The sequence below is a fragment of the Halichoerus grypus genome, chromosome 2 (assembly GCF_964656455.1).
Source record: "Halichoerus grypus chromosome 2, mHalGry1.hap1.1, whole genome shotgun sequence".
Classification (NCBI taxonomy): domain Eukaryota; kingdom Metazoa; phylum Chordata; class Mammalia; order Carnivora; family Phocidae; genus Halichoerus; species Halichoerus grypus.
The window spans coordinates 145241687-145266231 of record NC_135713.1 but is presented as its reverse complement, the minus strand read 5'-3'; the positions used below and the strand labels follow the sequence as shown (position 1 = coordinate 145266231).

At 43.0% G+C, this 24545-nt stretch overlaps 1 protein-coding gene and 1 long non-coding RNA gene across 2 annotated transcripts; one reads left to right on the top strand and one right to left on the bottom strand.

The window, feature by feature from the left end:
• Positions 1-11: 11 nt before the first annotated feature.
• ZFP2 (ZFP2 zinc finger protein) lies at positions 12-20986 on the top strand. Its single transcript, XM_078067666.1, has 5 exons — positions 12-215; positions 2263-2359; positions 9469-9641; positions 13032-13174; positions 19419-20986. The coding sequence occupies exon 5, from the start codon at positions 19493-19495 to the stop codon at positions 20888-20890; it is 1398 nt and encodes a 465-aa protein (XP_077923792.1). The 5' UTR covers positions 12-215; positions 2263-2359; positions 9469-9641; positions 13032-13174; positions 19419-19492; the 3' UTR covers positions 20891-20986.
• Positions 16026-24525, bottom strand: LOC118528013 (uncharacterized). Its single transcript, XR_004913400.2, has 3 exons — positions 24370-24525; positions 22905-23250; positions 16026-17021 (listed from the first exon to the last, which is right to left on the bottom strand). It is a non-coding gene; the product is annotated as an uncharacterized LOC118528013 (long non-coding RNA).
• Between the last annotated feature and the right edge of the window lie 20 nt (positions 24526-24545).

The window sequence follows — 24545 nt, the reverse complement described above, 5'->3', positions numbered from 1 at the left end:
GGCTGCGTCCGCACGGGTTGCTCCCGCTCCAGCCGGGAGAGGGTGAGTGCTGGGCCGCGGTAAGACGCACCGCATCGGGTTGGCGCCAGGCGAAGGCCCAGGCAGGAGGAGGCCCGGACGGCCGGGCGAGGCCCCTGAGGGGCGGGGCCAGCGGTGGATGGGCTGGGGGCCGCGTCCTCCTCCGTCCCCGCGCGGCGCCGGGCCGCTCGCTCCAGGTGCGCCCTCTCTCGCCCCGGGAGCCCGGCCGGGTGGGAACCCCGAGAGCTGAGGGCCGCCACCTGTCGGGAGCGGCGAGGGCGGGGGACGTGGTGCGGCGGCCCCGGGCCCGAGGGCTCTGGGAGTCGCTCAGATCCTGGGTTCCTCCCCGCCGCGGGCTTTCCCCGGGCCGCGCTTCGGAAGTCTCGGGGGGTGCTGCACCTGGTGCGCGGTCTCGGGGCTCCAGCACCTGCCCTTTGTGTCCGCCTCGTCCGGCGGACGCGCCCTCTGTGATCTCCGATTCCGAGCGGCGCTGGCGTGGACTCCCCTTGATCCATCTAAGAATGGGGAGTTCGACCCCGTGCAGGTTTCTATTTCAGGACTCTTTTTTTTTTTTTAAAGCAATTTTTTCTCCGCTTCCCCCAGCCCCCCAAAAAGAATAAGTTCACTATAGGAAAACTAGAAATTTCAGAGGAGCATTAAAAAAAAAATTATCTGAAAACTCTCAAAATCTGCACGTCGGCGTATAAACAGAGAAAGGCTTTGTTTTTACACAAAGATGTGGACATTAGTGTCCTTTTCTCCATTTACTTTTAAAACTGAGCTTTGAAATACATTTGGAAAGGGTTTAAAGTGCACAAATATTAAGCTCCATGATTTTTTACAAATGTTTTTATCTGGTGTAAGTACCACTCGAACCAGGTAGAGAATAAACTTTTTAAAAAAACATTAATATTTGAAAAACAATTGTCATTTTAAAGAGCGTGAGAAAAAGTATGTCTGTGCCATATTCAATCCTCCCTTTAGGCCTTCACATTCCTTCTCAGGTTTGTTTTTTTTTTCCCCTCATGTTATAAACCATATAGACCATTTGGCTACACACATCTTTGCATTCCTGTCTCATTCTTTAAGTCTCTTCAGATGAAATTTCTGGGTCATACTGTAAGACTTGATACCCTTCCATCTTACTCCAGAAAAGTAGTCGTTTATAAACATTTGCAATATAAGGGTGCCTAATGGACCCACACCAAGTCTGGGTGTTCCTATTCTCCAACTTCCTGTGAGGTGGAGCAATAGGGTTGTTTAAATGTATGTTTTGAACACTTATGAATATTTTATGCAATTTTGAGTTTTGTTTTTAAATTCTGTATCTGATACAGCGTTTTCTTACTAGGCAGAAATGTTACATTTTTACATGGTTAGACATGAAAACCATCCCTTCACGTTTGGGTGTTTGACATCACTGTTAGGGGGACTTCCATCCCATTACCACAAAAACCGTTCATCTGCAGTTTCTTCTAGTACTTTAATTGATTTAATGTGCAAATTTTTATTCTTTTCCAAATGGTAAGTCCTTGTTCCAAGTTACTAATTCATTCTTTTTTCACTGATGTGAAATGTCACTTTTTCATATCCTGAATTCTTACATACAAAATGTTTTCTGAATTGTTTGTGTTGGTAGGATTTTAATTTGTTCTACTGATCCTTTTCTCTGCTAGACTATAATCCATGAGGGCATGGAGAACTTGTTTATCTGTTTTGTTTATGGCTGTATTTACCCTCTCCCCTAGGAATGGTGCCAGGTACACAGTAGGTGGTCAGCACTGTATCTGGTGAATCAATGACTCAGCCTGTTCCATCACACTATGTTCTAATTATTGTAGCTTTATGATATCTGGTGGGCAGGTTCTCCCTCACCACTCTTCCCTTTCAAATGTTTCCTGGCTATTGTTAAATGACACAATTAACTTAAAATAAGATCTTTTCCATCATTATCTTTAAAATACTATTACTTAGGTATAACTTGGTTAGGAATGTGCTAAGTTTATAAATTAATTTCAAAGAAGTGACAACTTAGATATTGTGACAGCCTATCCAGGAATATGGTATGTCTCTCTGTTCATCCTTTATATATCTAAATAAGCTTAGCAAAATAAACTTCATGAATAAAAAATACAGTTTTCCTTAGGTAGGTACCATGCATTTCTTATTTGGTTGATCTGTGGGTATTTTATTTGTTGTTGTTGCAGGAGTCTCATTTCTCATGGCTTCTTTTCCTTCCGTCAGCTCTGCCTCCTCTGGATCCTGCCCATCCCCTAGGAAGGACCGTGCAGGAAGGAAAGGGAAGGCAATGGCTATTGGGCCTCTGCCACTGGCAGCTCCGGTGAGCTCATATTTCTCACTGAACACTCTCCCTTACTCCTTAGCACTTATTCCTGTACCGTATGTGGGCTTCACTGCAGAGGATGGGGCTACTGAGATCTCGGAATGTTGGATATTTCCCATACAGCCCCCCTTACTGTCCCTCAGCTCTGTCCTCAGCAGCCTACTTCCTTATTCAGCTGGGAGCCCTGGCCTCCTGAACTTTTGGTGCCATTCAAGCATCATCAAAGGAATAAAAATCATATGAAAGATGATCTGGGTGCTTACAGGGTTTATGGACCCTCGGGGAACATAAGAGAGGTTATAGCTCTACAAGATACAGTCATGATAATTATATGTGAACATGATAATAAGAACAAGTATGGCCAGGTACTCAGATTGTCAGTGTTCCAAGACTTGTGGCAACCAGGAGAAGTAGGGTTAGATAGGGATAACTGGAGAAGATTTGCTATAATGGAGTTAAAGTGTCCTGAGTTTAAATCCTGACTCTAGCATTTATAGCTGCATTGTCTTGGGTAAGTAACCTGACTTCCCTGAAGTTCCTCATGGTGATGATAGAAATAACAGCATTAACTGAGTGTTTGCCACCTACATGACATTAGTAAGCATTTCACATGGCTTATTTCGTTTAATAATACATACTTTATAGGTTTGTTGAAAGTTCAAGTGAAATAACATATGTAAAAAGTGCCCAGCATGGTTACTAGAATGTTAGAGGTACTCAGTAAGGCATTCTTAACATTATTCTAGCTTGGTATTTTAGTTTTAGAGGTGGAGCAAATGTAGCAGTGACTGGCGATGAGAGGGAATCAGATATAAAGTTTGGGGTCAAGTTCCAGGAAGGAGGAGTTTGTGCTTCTGGTTGGGTGGTAGGCATGGGGGTGGGGGATGAGGAAGAATTTTGATAAGGCATGTTCCAAGAAAGAAGCAGTGTCCATCAGCTAAAGAAATTCATGCAGTGTAAAAGTAGTGAGGAGCCCAGGGGTTTTTTGCCCTGAGAGATGGCTTGAAAACGGAACCTGCTAGGGGCGCCTGGGTGGCTCAGTTGGTTAAGTGTCTGCCTTGGGCTCAGGTCATGATCCCAGGGTCCTGGGATCAAGCCCGGTATTGGGCTCCTTGCTCAGTGGGGAGTCTACTTCTCCCTCTCCTTCTCTCAAATGAATGAATGAATGAATAAAATCTTTTTTAAAAAAAGAAAAGAAAATGGAATTTGCTAGTTTTTACTAGAACCTGGAGTTGTTGCTCCTCTGGAAAAAGAAGGTATCAGGGGGACTTGGCCCCAGGAGACCCTGAGTTTTGTTTTGTTTTTTAAGGTTAGGCTTATTTAACTTTGTCTGCTATCCCACGGGACTCGTCGTGTTTTCTCTATTCATAAGATCATGTATTAGGGTTCTCTCAGCTATGTCACTGGTTTATTTATCAACAGAACCAGTTTAAAGAAGGCTACATGAAGACAAGTACTAACTGTTGTGATTTCTGTTTGTACTACTTTCTCTCCTTAGTATTATCAGCTCAGTTATAAAAGGCAACATAACTCACAAAAATAGAAGAAAGAGGGAGTTTCCAGAAAAGAAGGTTTAAAGGGGGAGCATTCAGAAGATTTTGGTTGATGAAGGTTGTGGTTTGGCTATCAGGAGCCTTGATTTTATTTTATTTAGTTAAAGTAGTGTTAATTTTTTAAATCAGCTTTTTTCCCAGGTGTAATTTTACATAAGATAACCCATTTTAAGCATATAATTCATTGAGTTTTGACAAATTTATGCACTAACATAATCGCCACCCCAATCAAGCTATAGAACATTTTCCTTACCCCAGAAAGTGTCGTCACCCCCTTCCAGTCCACAACCCCCACCCCAGGCAATCACTGGTTTGATTTCTAAATACTTCAGTATGTGTTTCCTAAAAACAAGCTCTCGTTTTACATCACCAGAATACAATTACCAAATGAGGACACTTACGTGGACGCAGTACTGTTAGTTAACCTACAAACCTTACACATATTTTGCCACAAACTGGGTCCTTTATCTGGTGCAGGACCCAATCCGGATCACAGCTGGCATTCAGCTGTCACGTCTCCTTAGCCTCCCTTAACCTGGAACAGTTCCTCAGTCTTTGTTTTGGATGACCTTGACACCTGGACCTAGAGCTGTTCCCCTTTTTCCATCTTTCCTTTTTAGGCTGGTCATGGGACTATGAATCGCCCAAGTAGGACTTGTGTTTGCTTTTAAATTATATCTTCTTTTTCTGAATATACATACTAGCTGTGTCATCATAAAAAATTTTTTTAAGACTATAATATATATTTGCAGGTCTTAAACCCTCAGAAATAAGCATGGACATACATTCTTCTGGCCTTTTAAATATCTGTTTACATCCTTGCCCAGTTTTATACTGGGTGGTTTGTATATAAAAGAAGCCTTTTATGCAGTGTGGACATTAATCCTTTGCCATAAATCACCAATATTATTTATTCTCTGTCATTTCTCTTAAATCTGTTTATAACCTCTTCTGCTACGTGTAAGTTTTGAAGTTTTATGCAGTTAACTTTCCTTTTCCTTTGTTTGGCTTTGGAATCATGCTATGAAAGGCCTTCTGTACCCTAAGATTATATAAATATTTTTCTACATTTTCTATTAGTTTTATTATTTTAAATTGACATCCTTGAACTATCTAGAATTTATCATATATAAGTGAGGTCGGAATCTAACTTCATTTAACAACGTGGTGTAGCATTTCATCATCCATCCGTTCACTAAGCAGGGACTGAGCACCTGCCTACCATGTGTTAGGCAGTATTCTGGACGCTGGGAAGATGGCAGTGAGACAGGCTAGGTTCCTTTCTCCTAGATCCTGTCTTACAGAAACGGGAGGCAGCAGAGAAGAAATAATTACTGAGGACATTGTTAGCTGCTGTGAAGGCCACACAGCAGGGCGGCCTGGTGGAGTGTGACATCTCTTTTAGCTGGGCAGAGCCAGAGTGGCACCCCAGAGGACATGGCATTCCAACCGATGTAGTCTCCTGAATAATCTGCTTCCCCATAGGTTGGAAATGCTCAGCAGGGAGCCCGATGCGGGACTCGATCCCGGGACTCCAGGATCATGACCTGAGCCGAAGGTAGTCGCTTAACCACCTGAGCCACGCAGGCACCCCTACTGTACCTTTCTTTTACATTTATCCTTATAGTTAAATTTTATTAACTATTATCAAGTTCCAACAGTAACAGTTAAAAAGTATGCAATTCCAATTTGAATTCCATTAAATCTATATCAATATGAGGAAGACTACCATCTTTTACAGTGTTTATTCTTCCTAATGAATAAAAAAACTACCCTTCATTTTATTCAGATCCTTCATAATGGCTTTTGTTAAGTTTGATCACAAGGATCTTGCATATTCATATTAAGTGTATTCTGAGGTGTTTCGTTTTTTGTTGCTATTGTGATTGTGATTTAAACACAATTGAGATTTAAAAAAAAAAAAAACTGGATTGCTGGGGCGCCTGGGTGGCTCAGTCAGTTAAGCACCCAACTCTTGGTTTTGGCTCAGGTCATGATCTCAGTGTTGTGGGATTGAGCCCCATGTTGGGTTCCGTGCTCAGCAGGGAGTCTGCTTAAGATTCTCTCCCTCTGCATCTGCACCCTCCCCAACTCTCACAGTCGTGCGTGTGCTCCCTCCCTCTCTCTCAAATAAGTAAATCTTAAAAAAATAAAATAAAAATCAGATTGCTAAGAATTATATCTGAAGACATTGTGTTGCTGTGGTGCCTCAAAGTCCATCACCGTCATACCTTCTTTATAAATTATACTTTGATCATTTAAAATATCCCAATTTATTCCATTTGATCCTCAACCTTTTCAAAGGATAACAATACCAAAAAACCCATGTCTTTAGGTTTAAGAAAACTTTTTGCACAAACGAGACAAACCCATGAAGCTGCTTATTTCAAACACCATGAATTACCCTGTGCTTTTAATGTAGCGCTGGAGAGAAAAGACCATACTAAGTGGAAAGGCAAAAGGGAAAAACCTCTGAAGGGATAAACGACAAATATGTTTTATGGACAATAGAGATTAACAACAAATACGTTTTGTGAACAGTATCATTAAGTTTCACATTAGCCTTTGAAAGTGCTCTTCTGTACTTCTCTAAATCAGTCTTCAAGAGCCCTTCTATAGCTCAGGGGGCCACAGGATGTTTCATAATAGAGACAAGCTCTGCACTGAAGCCCACGAGGATCCAGGGAAGTGGGGAAGACTGGCATACAGCCCACAGGAGTCTGAATCTGGGTTTTTAATTTTGCTCAATATATTCTAACAAGGCAATTTATTGAAAAAACAAAGTGGATTAATTTTTGGAAAGAGAATATCCTATTTCTGCTACCTTTTTTCCCAAAGAAGGGGCTTATGCTTTGTTTCCACATACATTCTACCTTATCTGATATTCATATGTTCTCCTCGCAGTTTCTTCTTTTTTCTTTTCTCCTTGCTTTCTTTTTATTTACACTGGCCTGATATATCTTGTCTCTACCCGCCCTCCCCCCCTTACTTTTTAACATTCTGGTTTGTGCTTGTATATGCTAGATTTGAAACCAATTTTAGAGTTTTTGTCTTTTAGTAGAGAAAGTCAACTCATTCACATATGTTGTTATACAAGTATCATGTCTTTTTCTGATTATTTAAGGATTTATGTTTATTATGCTTTCTTGTTTCCTTTCTTTACATTTGTTAAACTGATTTTTCTTGGTTCCTTTTTTTCCTTTCATAAAATGGAAATTCAGCCATATAATTATGTCCTACTAGAAGCTACCTTTACATTTCTTGACAATATTTGTGATTTTTCACATTATGTTGATATGTTGATTAAATAAATATTAGCAAAAAATAATGAGGCAGAAAGAGAATGAACTCTGCCTCAGTGCTAACACTTTTTCTAGAAGTTCACAGCAAGCAGGATGTAAAATACACATATTTCTTGAGCGTGGGCTTCATCCCATCCCTGGTATCCAGGCCTTTTCTCTCCATTACGTTTCTCCCCTTTGCCCACTTATATAGCACAGCGCTCTCTGTCCTTAAATGAAAGCCTCTTCCATGGCTTTATCCCCATTTCCTTGTCCTTACTTCTTTCCATATCGTCCTCTCTTATCTTTTCCACATAAGGCTGAAGTAATTTCACAGCTGCTTCTGATTCCTTATCTTCCATTTAGCCTTTTACCCACTGTAAGCTGACTTCTGCCTTCATCACTCTGCTGAAATTAGCTCATTTTCCAACCAGCAGCTCTCCTTTCAGTCATCATTCTGTCTGACCCACTCCTTCCTCCTGGACCTTCAGTCCTGAATCTCCTTCCCTCCTCCCACCCCCCAGCCCACACTCACTTGCTCTGATGGGGGTTGGCTGCAAGGGTTCTTTTCTTGGCCTTTTCCTCTCACAACACCAGGAGATAGATGGCCTTGGGTTTGAGTCCCAGCTGTGTGATCGTGGAGAAGTTATTTAGCCATTCTGATCCTCAGATTCCTCCTCTGTAAAATGATGACTTTAGTGCTAACAATTTAGCAGGTTGTCATATGGATTAAATGAGGTGAGGTGTGTGACTCTCCTATTAGTGCAAAACTCAGTATAACTGTGAGCACTCAATCAGTGCTCCCTCCTTGTACTAGTCAGGCTTCTTCAAAGAAAGAGAACCCAGAGGCCTGAGATCCGGGACTGAGGGGTAAGTCCTGGTCCGAGTCTGAAGGCTCAAGAGCTAAGAGCACTGTCTGAGGGCTGCCGCAGCTCAAGCAGAGCCAGCATATTTGTCCTTCCTCAGCCTTTTTGTTCTATTTGGGCCCTCAATGGATTGGATGATGCCTTCCCACATTGCTGCGGGCTGATCTTTTCTCGGTCTCCTGACTCACTGGGAGCACCCTCACAGAAACACCTAGAAATAGCAACACTATACCAGCTATCTGGGCATACCTTAGTCCAGTCAAGCTGACACATAAAATTAACCATCACACTCATTAAACAGATACTGAATACCTACTGTGTTTTACTTTCTAGTCTGAGGGCTAGAAGAACAATGCTGAAATGGGCTTGTAAATTCAAAATGCCACTCTCAGGTCAAGCTGGGTGTTTTCTTGGTCCTCTTAACCATATTCTGCATGTATCCTGTTTGTACGTGCTTTCCCTCCATTACCTGGGACTCCGCCTATATTGTAAAGCCTGAAATTCCATGTGCCGCCTTGACAACGCTGAGCCTCGCAGGGCTCCAAAGATCTGGCTGTGAGCTCCCCTGGTCTCCCTGCCCCAGCCCAGCAGGAAAAGCACCCTACTAGCTAGCCCTCCTATCAGCCAGACCGGGTGCAGCCCTCCCAGTCCTCAAGCTAATGGCTTTTGCCTCCCTCCCAGCCCATGAAATTATTCAAACAAGCCGACTGCATCTTCCCATGGTAACCAAGGGTCCCCTCACTCTCGTCACTACAAAGCCTGCTTCCTGCAGCCCCTGCTGGTTTACCAGTGCAGTCCCTGAGTGGCCCTGCATGGTGGGTAGGCTTGCCCAGGCTATGAGAATATGTGACTGGTAAACTGCTGTCAGTCTCTTCTGTCTGGTGCTGGGTGTCGTGTGTTCAGTCATCTTGTGCTCTGTAAGGCGCGCCATCCCTCCTTCACCAATGGGGTAAATGGGAGGCCGTGAGAACAGTACCTACTCTTCTCCAGTGGTAATCTAGAGCAGCCTTCCCTATTACTCTCTAATAGCTCCTCTTCCTGTCCTTACATGTCAAAGCACTTTCTTTTTATTTACTCATTTATTTAATTATTTGAGAGAGAGCATATGATGGGGGGGGAGGACGAGGCAGAGGGAGAGAGAGAAATCTTAAGCAGGCTCCATGCCCTCCACGCCCTCGGGACCTTGAGATCATGACCTGAGCCGAAATCAAGAGTCAGATGCTCAACCGACTGAGCCACCCAGGTGCCCCAAAGCACTTTCTATTATTACATTTATCTCTGATTATTTCATGATAATGTACATTTTTGTTTAGTTTCTTTAGGCAGATAAGACACTTTTCTCACACTGATCTCTTTATCCTTCCCTTTTAATGCTGCTTGTTTTTGTTTGTTTTCACTTCCCTCAGGAGGTTTTATTGGCATAATCCTCTGAGCAGGAATTTATAGTTTCAGGAGTCAGTGACATTCAGGGATGTGTCTATGGATTGCACTTGGGAGGAGTGGATTTGTCTAGATTCTGCTCAGAGGAACTTGTATGGGACAGTGATGCTGAAGAACTACAGGGACTTGGTTTCACAGGGTAAGGACCTCTCATTCTAACTCAAAACCTCCCTACTGACATCTTTCCCTACCTACTGACACCTTGTACAACCGCGGAAATTCAAGAATTCGCACTTGCTATCCTGATGTGATAGGTCATTGTTTTAGGGTGGTTGCTTGGTGTCCTCTCTGGACATGGAATGGAAAACAGAACCTTCCGAAGGCCTGACGGGGAAGGGACAAGGACAGGTACCGGGAGTGGTTGTTATACTCAGTTCAGAACCCACATTTAGTGGCTCTCCTCCCGAGCAGGGCATCAGCTTTCCAAACCAAATGTGATTTCTCAGCTGGAACTCGAAGAACTGAGCTGGATGACAAAAGGACTTCCAGTGGGCCTCTCTCCAGGTACAGATCAGGCAGCAGGTACTTGTTACCTGAGTGTGTCCACTTGGGAGAAATCCCCGCGGACCCCCCTGGGTCTCCTGGAGAGACCTGCACCCCCCAACATATATTCTCTCAAAGGCCTCTGCATTACTCATGTCACCGCTCCTCCCTCTGTCTTGCAAAAGTCCTCACCATGGAGGGAAGTAATAGTGTAGGAGGATTAAATGAGTTACTACATTTGTAGCACTTATTAATTGCTGTGAATATCAGTAAATGTTACCAGTTATTATTGCTTTTCTGTCTTCATCTGTATTTTGAATCCCTGTCTTTCTGTCTTCCTCCACTTTATATTCTCTTTCCTGTTTCACGAGTCTCTCCTGTCGGCCATAACCTCTATCCATGGCTTTCTTTCCCTCATTCATTTAAACCTTTGTCAGCTTTCTTAAAGGAAACTAATGTTTTCTCCCTGAGTTGCAAACTTGTATACATGTTTTATAGTCTTCATTTAAAAACAAATGAAGAAGACTTTAGCCTTGTTATTTTCACTAGTAACCTCATGTTTTATGCATTCCCTTTTTCATTCCTAAACTTTCAGTCTTCATCCCATTCTACTCTAAGCATTTAATGCCTCTGAATCTTTGTTAACCAGTTTCTAATCCCCTAATCCCCCTCACAAATGAAATTTCTGTTAGAGGTTATCGCTGAATTTCCTCTGAAAAAATACACTTTACAGCCTTATATTTTCTACTCAATATGAAAGCACTGATCACCATTTCTTCTAACACATCTTTTAAATTAAAGAGATATTAGGCACATATTTTTATCTCTGAATAGTGTATAACTACCTAAGTATAAAGCAATAAAAGAAATCAGTAAAAGAACATATTGACAGGAAAAAAAGAATCTTACGAACATTGCTGCTAGTTTCTAATAAGGTTTCTAAAGAACAGGATTTTACAAGAATCACTGGGTCAAAAGATGTATTTTTTATGGCTCTTGTAGACATTGCACAACTTTGGATATCTTTATGCCTTTTAATGGTAATTTATTAGGTATAAAATGATCCCTTAAGGTAGCTTTAATTGCCTTTACTATAGATTCTGTGGTTTGATTATTATTGCAATTTTTTTTTTAAAGATTTATTTATTTGAGAGAGCGAGAATGAGAGAGAGAGTACATGAGAGGGGGGAGGGTTAAAGGGAGAAGCACGCTCCTCGACGAGCAGGGAGCCCGATGCGGGACTCGATCCAGGGACTCCAGGATCATGACCTGAGCCAAAGGCAGTCGCTTAACCAACTGAGCCACCCAGGCGCCCTACTATTGCTATCTGTATTTATTCTTATGTAAATAATCTTTTTATTCAACAAACATTTTGTGAGCACTAGGCTCTGTTCCTAGCACTGTGGCTATAGCAATAAACAAGACGGGCAGTTTCCCCTTAGAGCTTATAGTCTAGTGGGGGAAAAATAAATTAATAAAGAAAGCAAGCATGGAGGGAGAAGGGAAAGGAAAGGAAGGGAATGAATAGTGTAGAGTCCTAGTGCTATGTGGAAAAAGCAAGCAGAATAAGGGAACTGGATCAGTTAACAGAAGCTTTATTTTAGAGGGAGTGATCAGAGAGGGCCTCTCCTTGAAGGTGGATGTTGAACAGATAATTCACAAAGTGATAGGCCATGTAGACCATTTTGGGTCCAGGGAACAGCAGGTGCAAAGACCCTGTGGTCGACTGCATGGTCTTGTTTGAAGGGAAGAGTGCCAGGAGATGTAAAGATTTCCTTAAATTTATTTCTTAAATAAATTCCTTAAAGGAATTTTTCTTTCTTAATATTTCTTAATATTATTTCTTAATAATATTTCTTAAATAAATTCCTTAAAGTCTTTCAGTCCTTCTCTGAAAAAAATTTATTTCTATTATATTTTTAAATTTCTATGAGCCTTCTTTTCATTCTGAGTGTTCCTTCTTTCTTAACAGCAATATTTTTTAATGCATGCATTAATTTATTTTGTCTGTATGAGAATATTTTTTGTTTGTTTTGTTTTTTGGTATATGTATGCAGCATTTTTTCCCTTATTCTCTAGATTATTTTAGTAGGTTTATATATGACTTTTTAATTATCCCACTGTCATTTTGGTGGGTTTTCTGGAGGCAGCAGAGGTGAACACATATATTCTTGATCCTGGGTTTTCCTCTATCTTCTTTACTGGTCTTCAGGCTTCTCCACTGGGCTAAATCTAAAGATTCTTCATTTGTTTATGATTGCAGTTCACATTATATTTGCCTTGTCTCTCTGAATGTCTGTCCAGCCACCAGTGTGCAGGCTCACTGAATTGTCATGATTGAGCTAACTGCTTTATAACCCTGCCTGGCACGTTGCCTGCCAGAGTAGGTATTTAATATATGTTTGTTAAATGAATATTGAATGACATCAAGTAGAATTTTTAGACATTAGGTGAAAATACAGATTTGAAAGTTATAATCCTATCCGTGACATTCATATCAATGAGTATTATTAATTATCAGGGAGAGGGAATGAGAAGGGCAAAGCAGCAAGGATGGAACCCTAAAGGACAGTAAGATTGACTTGGGGCCAAAGATGCCCCAGTGAAGAGGACAGAAAGAGTTGTCAAAGGAGGAGAAGAGAATGTAGGGAGAGCCAAGGGAAGAGAGAAGCAGTGGGAGAGTATTGCATGCCAACCAAGAACTGGAGGGTGCTGTTGGCCTTAGCCAGAAGGACGCTAGGATGTGGCCTGAGGAAGAGCACTCTTGGTGCAGAGGGAAATGTGCTGTGGGTAGATGAGTAAAGAAGCAAACAAGTAAAGACATTACAGACAGTTGTTTCAACAGGGTTCACTTTAGAGGAAAAGGAAGATAGGGCAAGAGCTGAGACAAGTCAGAGGTCGAGTGCCTCTGGTTTGTTTACCAGCGAAGAGACTCAAGTGTATTTACGGGAGCAGAGAGGAGAAACCTAAGACCGAGAAAAGTGGAGCCAGAGGATGAAGCCCGGAAAATTGGTGGTGTGCTAACTCCAGGTCTTGTTTTTTCCAGATTTTCTTCGATGTAACTGCCAGATTAAGCTACCATTTAGTCTTCTTCTGTTCAAAACCAAGACAAGAAAGCGTGGAGGACTGAGTGCTGTGCTCAGCTCTTCTCCAGCCATCATGACTCACTCCTCATAAGCATCCTATGGGGTAGGTACTGCCAGCGCCCCTCAGTGGGACAGATGGGTTCAGAGGGGGAATGACATGCCCGAAGTTGAACACAGGTTTCTTGTTTTGTTTCTGCCTTCAAGTTTAATGCTAATTCTGAAACAAAAAAGTTATAACTTTCTTTCCCTGCCTTGCTGTGACTTCTTATTTCCAAGTACATCTAGCAAAAATAGAACCTCTACATCCTGGCCCAATTTTTCTTTTAGATGATTGTTTTCTTCCTTCCTTCCTCTCTTTCTTTCTTTTTAGACAGAGAGAGAGTGTGTTTGTGAGCTTGTGGGGGGAGGGACGAGGGGAGGGGCAGAGGGAAAGAGAGAATCTTAAGCAGGCTCCATGCTCAGCGCAGAGCCCGACACAGGCTCAATCCCACAACCGAGATCATGACCTGAGCCAAAATCAAGAGTTGGATGCTCAACCGACTGAGCCACCCAGGCGCCCTGGATGATTGTTTTCTTTTTCTGTACTAAGGTTTTCATGTGTACAGTCCTTGAATGCTTCATTAGATTTTGCCTCTATTTTATAAAAGCTGAGTAGAAAACGTAGAGATAGAAGTTCTGTTAGAGACAGCATTATTGCTAGTAAACTTGTTAATGTTGAAATAGAGATGGGAATTATTAGTAACGTGGAAAGCAGTGAATTTTTACCCTCTAGTCAGTGGTCATTAGACTTAAATCTGTTGGTGAAGTAGTCATGAAGGATACAAACAAGAACATTTGCAAAGTATTAAAATCTATTACCAAAGATTATGTCTATAAAATAAGATAGTTAGGGATTCTGTAACATTTTAAGCTCTCCAGGAAGCCACCCTTTACTACCCCAAACACAGAAACCTATTATTTGTGTTTTATACACGACTTTTGTATCATTCTCAGAAATGTACTGGGTGACTACTTGTGTCTGTGTGCACGTGTGTATGTTAACATACATGTACACATACACACAGAATTTATATATTGTTACAGAGTCCCTATTTACCTTCATGCTAACCTGAGCCTCCCTCATGTATAGTACAGACACATCTTTGCCTCCATTAGTAGGAAAACTAATCTAAAAGACCATAATAAATATAGAAGTATCCACAGTTCACTGATCCTTACACAGGGCAGGCCCACATCTGCCTCGGGGCCTCAGCACTGGTATTTCCTTCTGTGTGGGATGCTCTCCCTTTGATAGTCCTGTGACTCCCTCTCCTCACCCCCTCAAGTCTTGGCTTCAATATCACCTTTTCATTGTGGCCTTTCCTGAAGACTGTAAAATTACAAACCATTCCCCTCACCCATCATGTTCCCTATTTCCATTTTCTTGCTTTTATTTTTTCCATAAGGTATGCCACTTACATTCTAAGTATTTTACTTATTATGTTGATTGCCCTTCTTGCTCTCATGGAAATATAAGTTCCTTAAGGGTAGAAATGTGTTTTGTTCATTGCTAGCACCCTAATCAGCACCTGGCTCAATAGATATTTCTTAAAGAGATATTTCATGTTCAGAGGATCCGTCTGGCTGCTATATGGAGAATGCACTGTACAGCAGCAAGAGTGTTAAGTCGGAAGTCCAGTCAGGTGAATAAGTGGTGGAGTGGAAGGAGTAACTTACCTACTACACAGGGGATTGAAGAAAGACAAAAAGAAATAAATCGACTTGCCATAGGAAGAGCAGGACCTGCTGCCCGAGAGCTGTACCCACCCCAATTCTCTGCAGGCTCTTGGCCTCTACTATGGCCAGTGTCAGCCATAAAGACTGAAGGATCTGTGTTCTCCCAGATGCCTCAGTCCTGGGGGCTCTTGTTCATGGCCTGATGAGTACCAAAATTATATAAATCCTATAACTAGACATTCTAAGACAAAAAGGGAGAATGGGCTATCACTCCAAAGTCCTGTTTAGGAAAAAAGGAAGAGGGGGCTGTATATTGTTTAACACAAAATAATAAGGGTAATGATAACAGCTAACAATCAATGAACCCTTATCCTGGCCAGGCACATTGCTGTGCACGTTACAGGGTCCTTGTTTAATGAGATAGCAAAATAAAAAGCATCTGAAACCTCATCCAATCCTAGAAGAGCTATAGTTTTTGATCCTTAGTGCTCCGGTCCCAGCCCTTCAACACTTCACTGAGTACAGCTACCCGAACACTTTTATGTTTTCCAGGGAGACAGTCATGTGATCTGAGAAAAGTAAAATTTCCTCCCCTCTAAGTTGTCTAATGTACTGGTCACACTTTGGGAACAATATTAAATAGTAAGCATCCTTTCTTTGATTCTGTTGCTAGTGTGAATTCTAGAGTTTTATGTGTATGCTTGGTACACTGCTTATAATTTTGTTTTTGAGTCAGGATCCAACATTGGATATTATCAAATACTTCTGAAGCATCCCTTGGGTTGGTCACAGGTCCTTTTTCCCATGTCCCACTAATATATTAATAGATTCCTAATAGCGAGCATTCTGGAACTCCTGGATAAATCCTTTGTTCAAATCGACTATCTAAGTAGTATTTCAGGAATGGCATAGGAGTTCTATAATTACTAAATCTTTCATATTTAAGAATGTGTTTTGGTTTTCTCTACACATGTATAGAGTACTGGCCATGTGCAATTCTTGAGTCACATTGGTCTTTCCTCAATCCCTTGTAGACATGGCTTCCCTGTTTTTGGCATCCCATGTACCCGGAGGGATCACTTCAGTCAGGTTTTAAAAAAATTGTTGGTAATCCATTTTTCATTTCCTGCAGCAAATCTCCAGAATTAACTTTTAAATTAGATCTCCAAATTCCATGAAGATATACTAAGTCTCTTTTCTTTAGTACATAGTGATGTTTCAACTTAAAATTGTTAATATTTTCCAAAATAGCAAATATTTTATTGTTCTCAATTTAAGAAATGTCATATATACAGAAGAATATCTAAAATACATATACTATTTAGCAAAAATCTACATATTCTAAGCTCTTTATAAGTATTAACTAATTTTTGTTCTTACATCAACACTTATACAATAGGTGCCATTTAACAGATGAGGAAACAGGAACACAGACAGGCCCAAGGTCACACAGCTAAGTGGAGCCAGGTAGCCTGGCTCCACAGTTGTCTTAACCATTATGCCATACTGCTTTTCTTTATAGTTCACGATGATAAAGATGAACAAATAATAAGGAAAGCAAACACCCAGACACTAGAACCCAGATTCGGAAACAGAACGTTGCTTGTATCTTTTTTTTTCTTTTAAGATTTTATTTATTTATTTGACAGGGAGGGAACACAAGCAGGGGGAGTGGGAGAGGGAGAAGCAGGCTTCCCGCTGAGCAGGGAGCCCGATGCGGGGCTCGATCCCAGGACCCTGGGATCATGACCTGAGCTGAAGGCAGACGCTCAACGACTGAGCCACACAGGCGCCCCCGTTGCTTGTATCTTAGAAATGCTTTGTTTGAGCCTTCTCATTCACATCCTCTTACCCAAGACATAACCATTCTTCCCACATTTGTGATAATTCTCTTTCCTTGCTTTTCCTTACAGTATTGCCATCCATAAAGGAATCTCTAAACAATACACTTAGCCTGTTTTTAAACTTTATCTAAATGGCCTCTTACTATATATATTTTTGTGTGACTTTGCTTAAATTATTTATTAATTCTGATTATTCTACGTAGTTTTAGTTAATGTTCTCTGTTGGTTCGGGCTGCTATCACAGAACACCATAGACTTGGTAGCTCTAACATCAGACATCTATTTCTCATAGTTCTGGAGGCTGGAAGTCTGAGATGGGGGGGCCAGCATGGTTGGCTTCCTGGTGAGGGCTCTCCTCCTGCTTCATGGACAGCTGCCTTCACACTGCATCTGCACATGGTAGAGAGCAGAGAGAGGGGAAGCAAGCTCTGTCATCTGTCACTTCTTATAAGGGCTTTACCTTCATGACTTAATGACTTCCAAAGGTTCTCCCCCTAAAGTTATCTCATTGGGGATTACGCTTCAACACGTGAGTTTTGGGGAGACACAAACATGACATCCTTAACATTCACTGTTTTCAGTTATCCTGTTGTTATAAATATTTCACAACTTAGTTATCCATTCTGTTGTTGGTAGCAATTGGGTTGTTTCCAGTTTTTTGCTCTTGTGCACGATGTTACCTTTAAAATTATGAATTGTGGTGTACCTTTGCAAAGCAGATTCCCTAAGTGTATGTACCTACTAGTGGGTTTGCTAAATCACAGTCTGTGTGCCTGTTCTACATTACTAGGTGGTGGTAAACTTTTTCAAACACCGGAACCAAATTACATCTCCACCAGCAGTATGTGAAAGTTTGCATTACAGCACATCTTTCTAAAATCTGAAGCTATCAGTCTGCACTTTTTTATTTTTTTATTCAGGTGGATGTTACTCATTCGAGTTTTAATCTCCCTTCTCCTGGTTACTGCTGAGATTGGGTATCTTTGCTTGTTTACTCACCACCACCGTTTCCTTTTCTTAAGTGCCTATTCAAGTCTTTTGCCCATTTTTCTGGTGGGCTTAGTGTTCCACGACACTGTTTTCCAGATCTAGGTTCTAGTCCTCCTGTATGGGCTGTGTGTTGCAAAGATCTCCTTCCAGTATGTCACTGTTTTTGTTTACTTCCTTTTTGACGCCTTTTGATGACTGGAAGCATTTCATTATTCTCCCAGTGTTTATTTTCCAGGTGGTTTTTATGTTTTTTTCCTCATTCTCCTGTTTTTATTATTTTAAAATTTTATTTCTTGAACCTCTACATAGTTTCCAAATTTGTTACTTTCTGTGTATCATTTATCTTTGAATGAGGGCAGTTCTGTCTTGAGTTTATATTTGTCTAACAGTGTGAATGGCTCCTCCTTTGCCCTTTATGTTGTTTATTGGGTAGAGCTTTGGTTGCACAGTTGGATGTGATATAGTGACAGGACAGGAGGTAGCCTCCAGTTCATGTGTTACCTGTTGATATTCACACTCAATTGGATAGGTCCTTTCTGGGGTTACCTGGTGGCTTTAGAAGAGGAGCCTGTGTGGCTTTCCACTTTTTCTCTTTTTTTACATAAGCAGGTCAGGTTGCAAGGAGGTGGTCCGGTTAATGCATACCTCATGCTTCACAGTAAAGCCTCCTGCTCACAGGCCTTTGGTTTGTGGTTCAGTGTTGATCTTGGCTCTGGTAATTTTGATCAAGCTGACAGCTGATTCTCAGATTGTAGTTTTCTGTCCTCTGCCTCTCATTGCCCGGCCCCCACCCCCAGCCACTTTGTCTAGGATAAGAAGGGGGATCTGATAAAATAAAGTCAGAGTGGTCACAAGGTCCTTCCTTCAGCCCCATCTCAAGCAGCTCAACAGATCCTGCTTTGCCTCTCCCTGCCTATTACTTTAAAATTTTTTTTCTTGAACCTCTACATAGTTTCCAAATTTGTTACTTTCTGTGTATCATTTATCTTTGAATGAGGGCAGTTCACATCTCTAACGAATGGGTATTTCGTAGGAAATGGTAGGGCCCTGTAGGACCCTCTTACCTAAAGAGAATGAGAAACGTACAGCCTGTTGAAAGTTGGTGGTAGGGTGAACCTTTAGATTGTGTCATCCTCCCTTAAGTTTCAAGTAGGTTGTGGTATTTTATGTTCCAAACAAGCATATTCCTGAAGGGTAGTTTATATGCATTATCTTACTTAATCCTCATCAGATTATTTTTATCTTTATTTTAGGTCTGTGAAAACTAAAACCCAGAGAAACAACTAGTTAAGAGGGTAAGTTAACAGTCAGGGTTTAAACCCAAGTGTGTCTGATTCCAGAGCCAACAATCTTTCATGGTGTCACACTGTGGTGTTGTACAAAGATTTAGTGTCAGAATTAGAGGCAGCATTGCAGGGGAGAAGAAACTGCTGGTGGGAATACCAGGCTTTCTGATCTGCCTCCCCCGATCCCAGCTTGTCTGTATATTTTCCCTTCATTCCATCTTCATTATTCAGCCTTGTCCAAAGGTCAGTGATTTCAGTGTCCATCCCTCCTGCATACACAGGCTTACTCTTTTCTCTGCTTACTGCCTCCTCTAGTTCTCCTGTTATTTATGAACTGGTTCACTGTTCTTTCCCTCCCTTCTGGTTTTCTTCCTCATTGTAGGGACATCTTTGAAAGCTCTCACAAGTGCCCCACGGTTATTCTCAGTTTCTTTCTCTCATTCCCACCTTAGACAGTTTTTTGTCTTCCAGCACAGAAACCGATGTGTATTTGAATTTTTATATTTTTCAGACTGGGAGACAAGACTTGAAACCAAAGAATCAACTACAAAGCCCAGCATTACTGAATATTTATCCTATGGGGTAATGATGGAAAGGGAAGGTCTCTGGCCTTCTTCTTTAGGGGAAGCCTGGGAACCTGATAATTGGTTAGACGGGCAACAGAAAAACCAGGACAGACATCTGCGCCGAGCGGCCGTTACTCATAAGGAAACCCTCCCTGAGAGGAGGGCACGTGGAGGTCGTGAATTTGAAAGATGTTCCAGTCAGGGGTCAATCCTTGATATACAACAAAGTATTCCTGTGGGACAAAGGCCCCATAATCAGAATTCACATGGAGAAGACACTAAACAGAATTCTGAATTAATTAAAACTCAGAGTATGTTTGTAGGAAAGAAAATCTATGAATGTAATGAATGCGGGAAAACCTTCAGCCAGAGCTCATCTCTTCTTAAGCACCAGAGGATTCATACTGGGGAGAAACCCTATAAGTGTAATGTATGTGGGAAGCACTTCATTGAACGCTCCTCCCTTACTGTACATCAAAGAATTCATACTGGAGAGAAACCCTACAAATGTAACGAATGTGGGAAAACCTTCAGCCAGAGCATGAACCTTACTGTTCATCAAAGAACTCACACTGGAGAGAAACCCTATCAGTGTAAAGAGTGTGGAAAAGCTTTCCGTAAGAATTCATCCCTTATTCAACATGAAAGGATTCATACTGGAGAGAAACCATACAAATGTAACGAATGTGGGAAAGCTTTTACCCAAAGCATGAATCTTACAGTTCATCAGAGAACTCACACAGGAGAAAAACCCTATGAGTGCAATGAATGTGGGAAAGCCTTTAGTCAGAGCATGCACCTTATTGTACATCAGAGAAGTCATACTGGAGAAAAACCCTATGAGTGTAGTGAATGTGGAAAAGCCTTTAGTAAAAGCTCAACCCTAACTCTGCATCAACGAAATCACACTGGAGAAAAACCCTACAAATGTAACAAATGTGGGAAATCCTTTAGCCAAAGTACATACCTTATAGAACACCAGAGACTTCACTCTGGAGTAAAACCTTTTGAATGTAATCAGTGTGGAAAAGCTTTCAGCAAGAATTCATCTCTTACTCAACATCGGAGAATTCATACTGGAGAGAAACCTTATGAATGTATGGTATGTGGAAAACATTTCACTGGGCGATCTTCCCTTACTGTACATCAGGTTATTCATACTGGAGAGAAACCTTATGAATGCAACGAATGTGGAAAGGCCTTCAGCCAGAGTGCATACCTTATTGAACATCAAAGAATTCATACTGGTGAAAAACCCTATGAATGTGATCAGTGTGGAAAAGCCTTCATTAAAAATTCATCCCTTATAGTGCATCAGAGAACTCATACAGGAGAGAAACCCTATCAGTGTAACGAATGTGGGAAAGCCTTCAGTCGGAGTACAAACCTTACACGACATCAGAGAACTCATACCTGAGTTTTTTCATTGAACCCTTCACCAGGATTAACTCTTCGGTGATAATCAGATAAGTCATGTAACATAGAAACCTAATAAATGTAATGATTGTAGGAATCTTTTAGTTGAAGTTGAAGTTTCTCTATCAGATAATACCACCACAAAGAAACCATATAAAATAGATCTTAATTCAGAATGTAAAACATTCCTTTACACCAGAAGGTTTAAATAGCTAATGTTCTAAACAATGACGATTCATGCTGAAGGTAAGTTCTATTGTATCTTACTGTAGATCTTCTTTGGATATCAGAGACTTCACACTGGAGAGAAAAGGTGAGAGTGCTAAACTGGACAGCCCAAAGACTTGGTATGTAGTCCTGATCTGCCACTAACTTGGACAAGTCACCTATTTTCACCAGGTCACAGTGTCCTTATTTGGTAAATGAGGGATTTTGAATTTAGAAGGTCTCCAGGATCCCTATTAGCTCTAAAATGCTATAAACCTATAAATATAACAAATACTGGGAACCAGTGAGAGCTGAGAGGAAACAGCAACCAAAATGAAAATGAAACGCAAAAGGAAAAATTAGAAGATGGTGGCACAAAAGTAAAAGAATTTCACATAAGGTAAGAATAGTTAGTATTTTCATATGCCATGGAGGGTTAAAGTAAGATAATTAAAAATGGCCTTTGGTTTTGGTTACTGATAACCTCTGTTAAATATTAGTGGGTTGAAGAGTGAGTTAAAGGCTGAAAAGGACTCATTCGCTTGCCTGAGAAAGGAGACACTGAGAAAGATAACTAGAGGGAGACCAGCATGGAGAGCGGGTGTATCTATCAGAAGAGCTTTATGGCTACAAATACTGGAAAGCCCAGTTAACAAGGCTTACAAGCAAGCAGGGATTTTTTTTTTCCTCACATAACAAATCTGGAGGTGGGTGGCATCGTTTCAAAGACAAAATTAATTCAATGTCTTTAGTTCCATGGCTTTTCCACCACGGTCACATGATGGCTGCTCTGCTTCAGGTAAAGTATGTGCATTCAAGGTAGGAAGAATGGGGGTGGGAAGCACCAGCACATCTGTGCCTTTTATCAAGAAAGGTTGTCCCAGAAGCCCCTCAGCAAACTTCAGCTTACATCTCACTGACCACAGCTGCGTTATATGGAGGCCAGTAGCAAAGGAGGCTGAAAAAATAAATACTCTTCCAGCCTCTAAAGTGGAGGTAGGCAAAACAAAGGAGGTTTGAGCAAGGTGTTGATCTGGCCAATGAACAGTCTGGCATGAGTGTGTTTATATGACCACTGAAAAGAAAGGTGTGGAGAGTCAAAGGTGCAGCATGGCGGGGACGGGCGGCTCAAAGTGGGAGAACGGGACTGGGGCAGAGGTAGAAACTATAGGAACCTTTTTCATTTTTTTTTAAAGATTTTATTTATTTATTTGACAGAGAGCACAAGTAGGGGGAGCGGCAGGCAAAGGGAGAAGCAGGCTCCCCACTGCGTAGGAAGCCTGATGCGGGACTCGATCCCAGCACCCTGGGATCATGACCTGAGCCGAAGGCAGCTGTTTAACCGACTGAGCCACCCAAGCACCCCTATAGGAACATTTTTCAAAGGAAGGAAATTTTTCATTGGGAGAGGTGGGAATCAATAAGTGATGGGTACAGAAGATGTTTGTGGGTGGCAATGGAAGAGGCTCCCCATAGACGCTGGGTCCCCAGGCAGGTCAGGGTCTTTGGGCTATGTGACCCCTAAGCTCTCACTCTTGGGAGCTGGAACAAAGATGGAAGGGGAATGGAACAACCATATCCTCGGAAACTTAGATCTTTAATATTTGTCCCTTATACCTAGTTTCCTCCTTTGCCTTCACATATTTTTTTCTAGAGGAGGCAGAGAGAAGAGATGGATAGAAAGTAGATGAAAATGATAAAGCAAAATAAAGGGTCAGAAGGATGGCACCGGACAAGGGGGAGAGGAAGAATGAAACATACTGAAGCCTAAGAAGATGCAATAACTCAAAATTTGGTGACATACTAACCTTTAGAGGAGGCAGCTGGAGAAACGGGTCATTAACATGGAGGTCGCACTACTTTTTCAGGAGTTTTGGAAGCCTTAGGCCCTTGTATGTCAGTTCTCGGTCATTCTGGGCAACAAGTAAGGAGGGCAGTCTCTGCAGCTCTCCTCCATCACCAGGGCCAGGACTCCGGGTTCCACTTACTAGACACGAAGCCTCGGGCAGGACACTCAGCATCTCGGTGCTCCACTTCTCTTGTTAGTAGTGCAAACCGCACAGCTTCGGATTACAGTAGGTCCCCATGTAAAGTGCTTATAAAAGTGCCCAACACATAGTGCTCCATAAACAGATTTTCACCATCCGCATATACCTGAAAACAAAGTGACATCCAGACTGCTTAGCACGGCGTCCAGAAACTGTCTTAGACTCCCTAGGCCCTCCGAGCCAGTGCCGCGTACACACCAAGGCTGCACGGGTGCGGGAGGCTGTCCCTCCGGCCCCCCACCGGCCGACCCGCCAGCCCGTCCAAGTGTGCTCGGCCCCGCCCCTCTCGCGCAGACGCCTTCGGTGGCGCTCGGCCCCGCCCCTCTCGCGCAGACGCCTTCGGCGGCGCCCGGCCCCGCCCCTCTCGCGCAGACTCCTTCGGTGGCGCTCGGCCCCGCCCCTCTCGCGCAGACGCCTTCGGTGGCGCCCAGCACGCGCGGAGCGAAGCCGACGGTCCCCTTCAGGCCTCCCGTGCGGCTCCCGCCGGCTGCCCGTGCCCTCTCCAGTCCCTCCGGGCTCAGCGAGCACACACTTCTGTCTCGGGAGCTCGCCGGCCCTCCCCGCGTGTTCACACGGTTCCCTCCCTCGCCGGAGTCAGTCCCCGCTCACGCGTCCCCCCTCAAAAGGGGGTTTCCAAAACGCGACTCAACGCCCCCCACGCCCCCCGCCACAGGTTTCCCGACACCGCCTACGTGCAGGTTCCACCGGTCCCTCCCCAGCCCCCAGGACCGCGCCGGACACACCGAGGCTCCCAAGCTGTCAGGAGGACGGAATCGTCCGTAAAACCCCGCACGGGAGGCCGCCGTGGCTCCTGAGTCCCTGACACCACCTCCTACGCTGACAGCTCCCTGACAAACCTCAGGTCACATTTTTGACTTTTTTTTTTTCCCCCTAATTCACCACCGACAAAGTTAAAACCTCCTCTTTCCTCCCCGAGCTCGCGAAAACGTGTGTTCTAAGGCACCTCATCGTCCCCGGCGCGATTTTCCACAGGCCCCCCCGTTCCCGCCCGCCCCGCGGAAACGAACACCTGCCCGCGCTCCCGGCTCGCTCCCTCCCCTCGGCGAGCACCGAGCCCAGGCCGCCCCACCTCCTCGGCGCTTCTCCCGGGCCCCGCCGCCGCCCCGCGCCCGGGCCACACCGCCACAACGGGTTGCGCCCGCCGCCTTCTCAAGTCGTCCCCGCGCGGTCCTCCGTCAGGAAGGCGCCTGCTGCGGCTTCTCACCTCTCACTCCGTCCTCGGGGACCGCCCCCGATCCGCTCCCCACGGCGACCGACAGACTTCACGCCGTCGTCAACTTCTCGCTGGTCTTTACCTTTCCCGGGCGTTAGTTCAAGGCTGAGGCTGACTCCGAGTCTGACTGGAACGGAACGAAAGCCGCACGCGCGGGTTAGCGCACC

Excerpts from the sequence above, each read along its gene's own strand:
- ZFP2 (XM_078067666.1), top strand. The coding sequence starts at position 19,493 with ATGATGGAAAGGGAAGGTCTCTGGCCTTCTTCTTTAGGGGAAGCCTGG.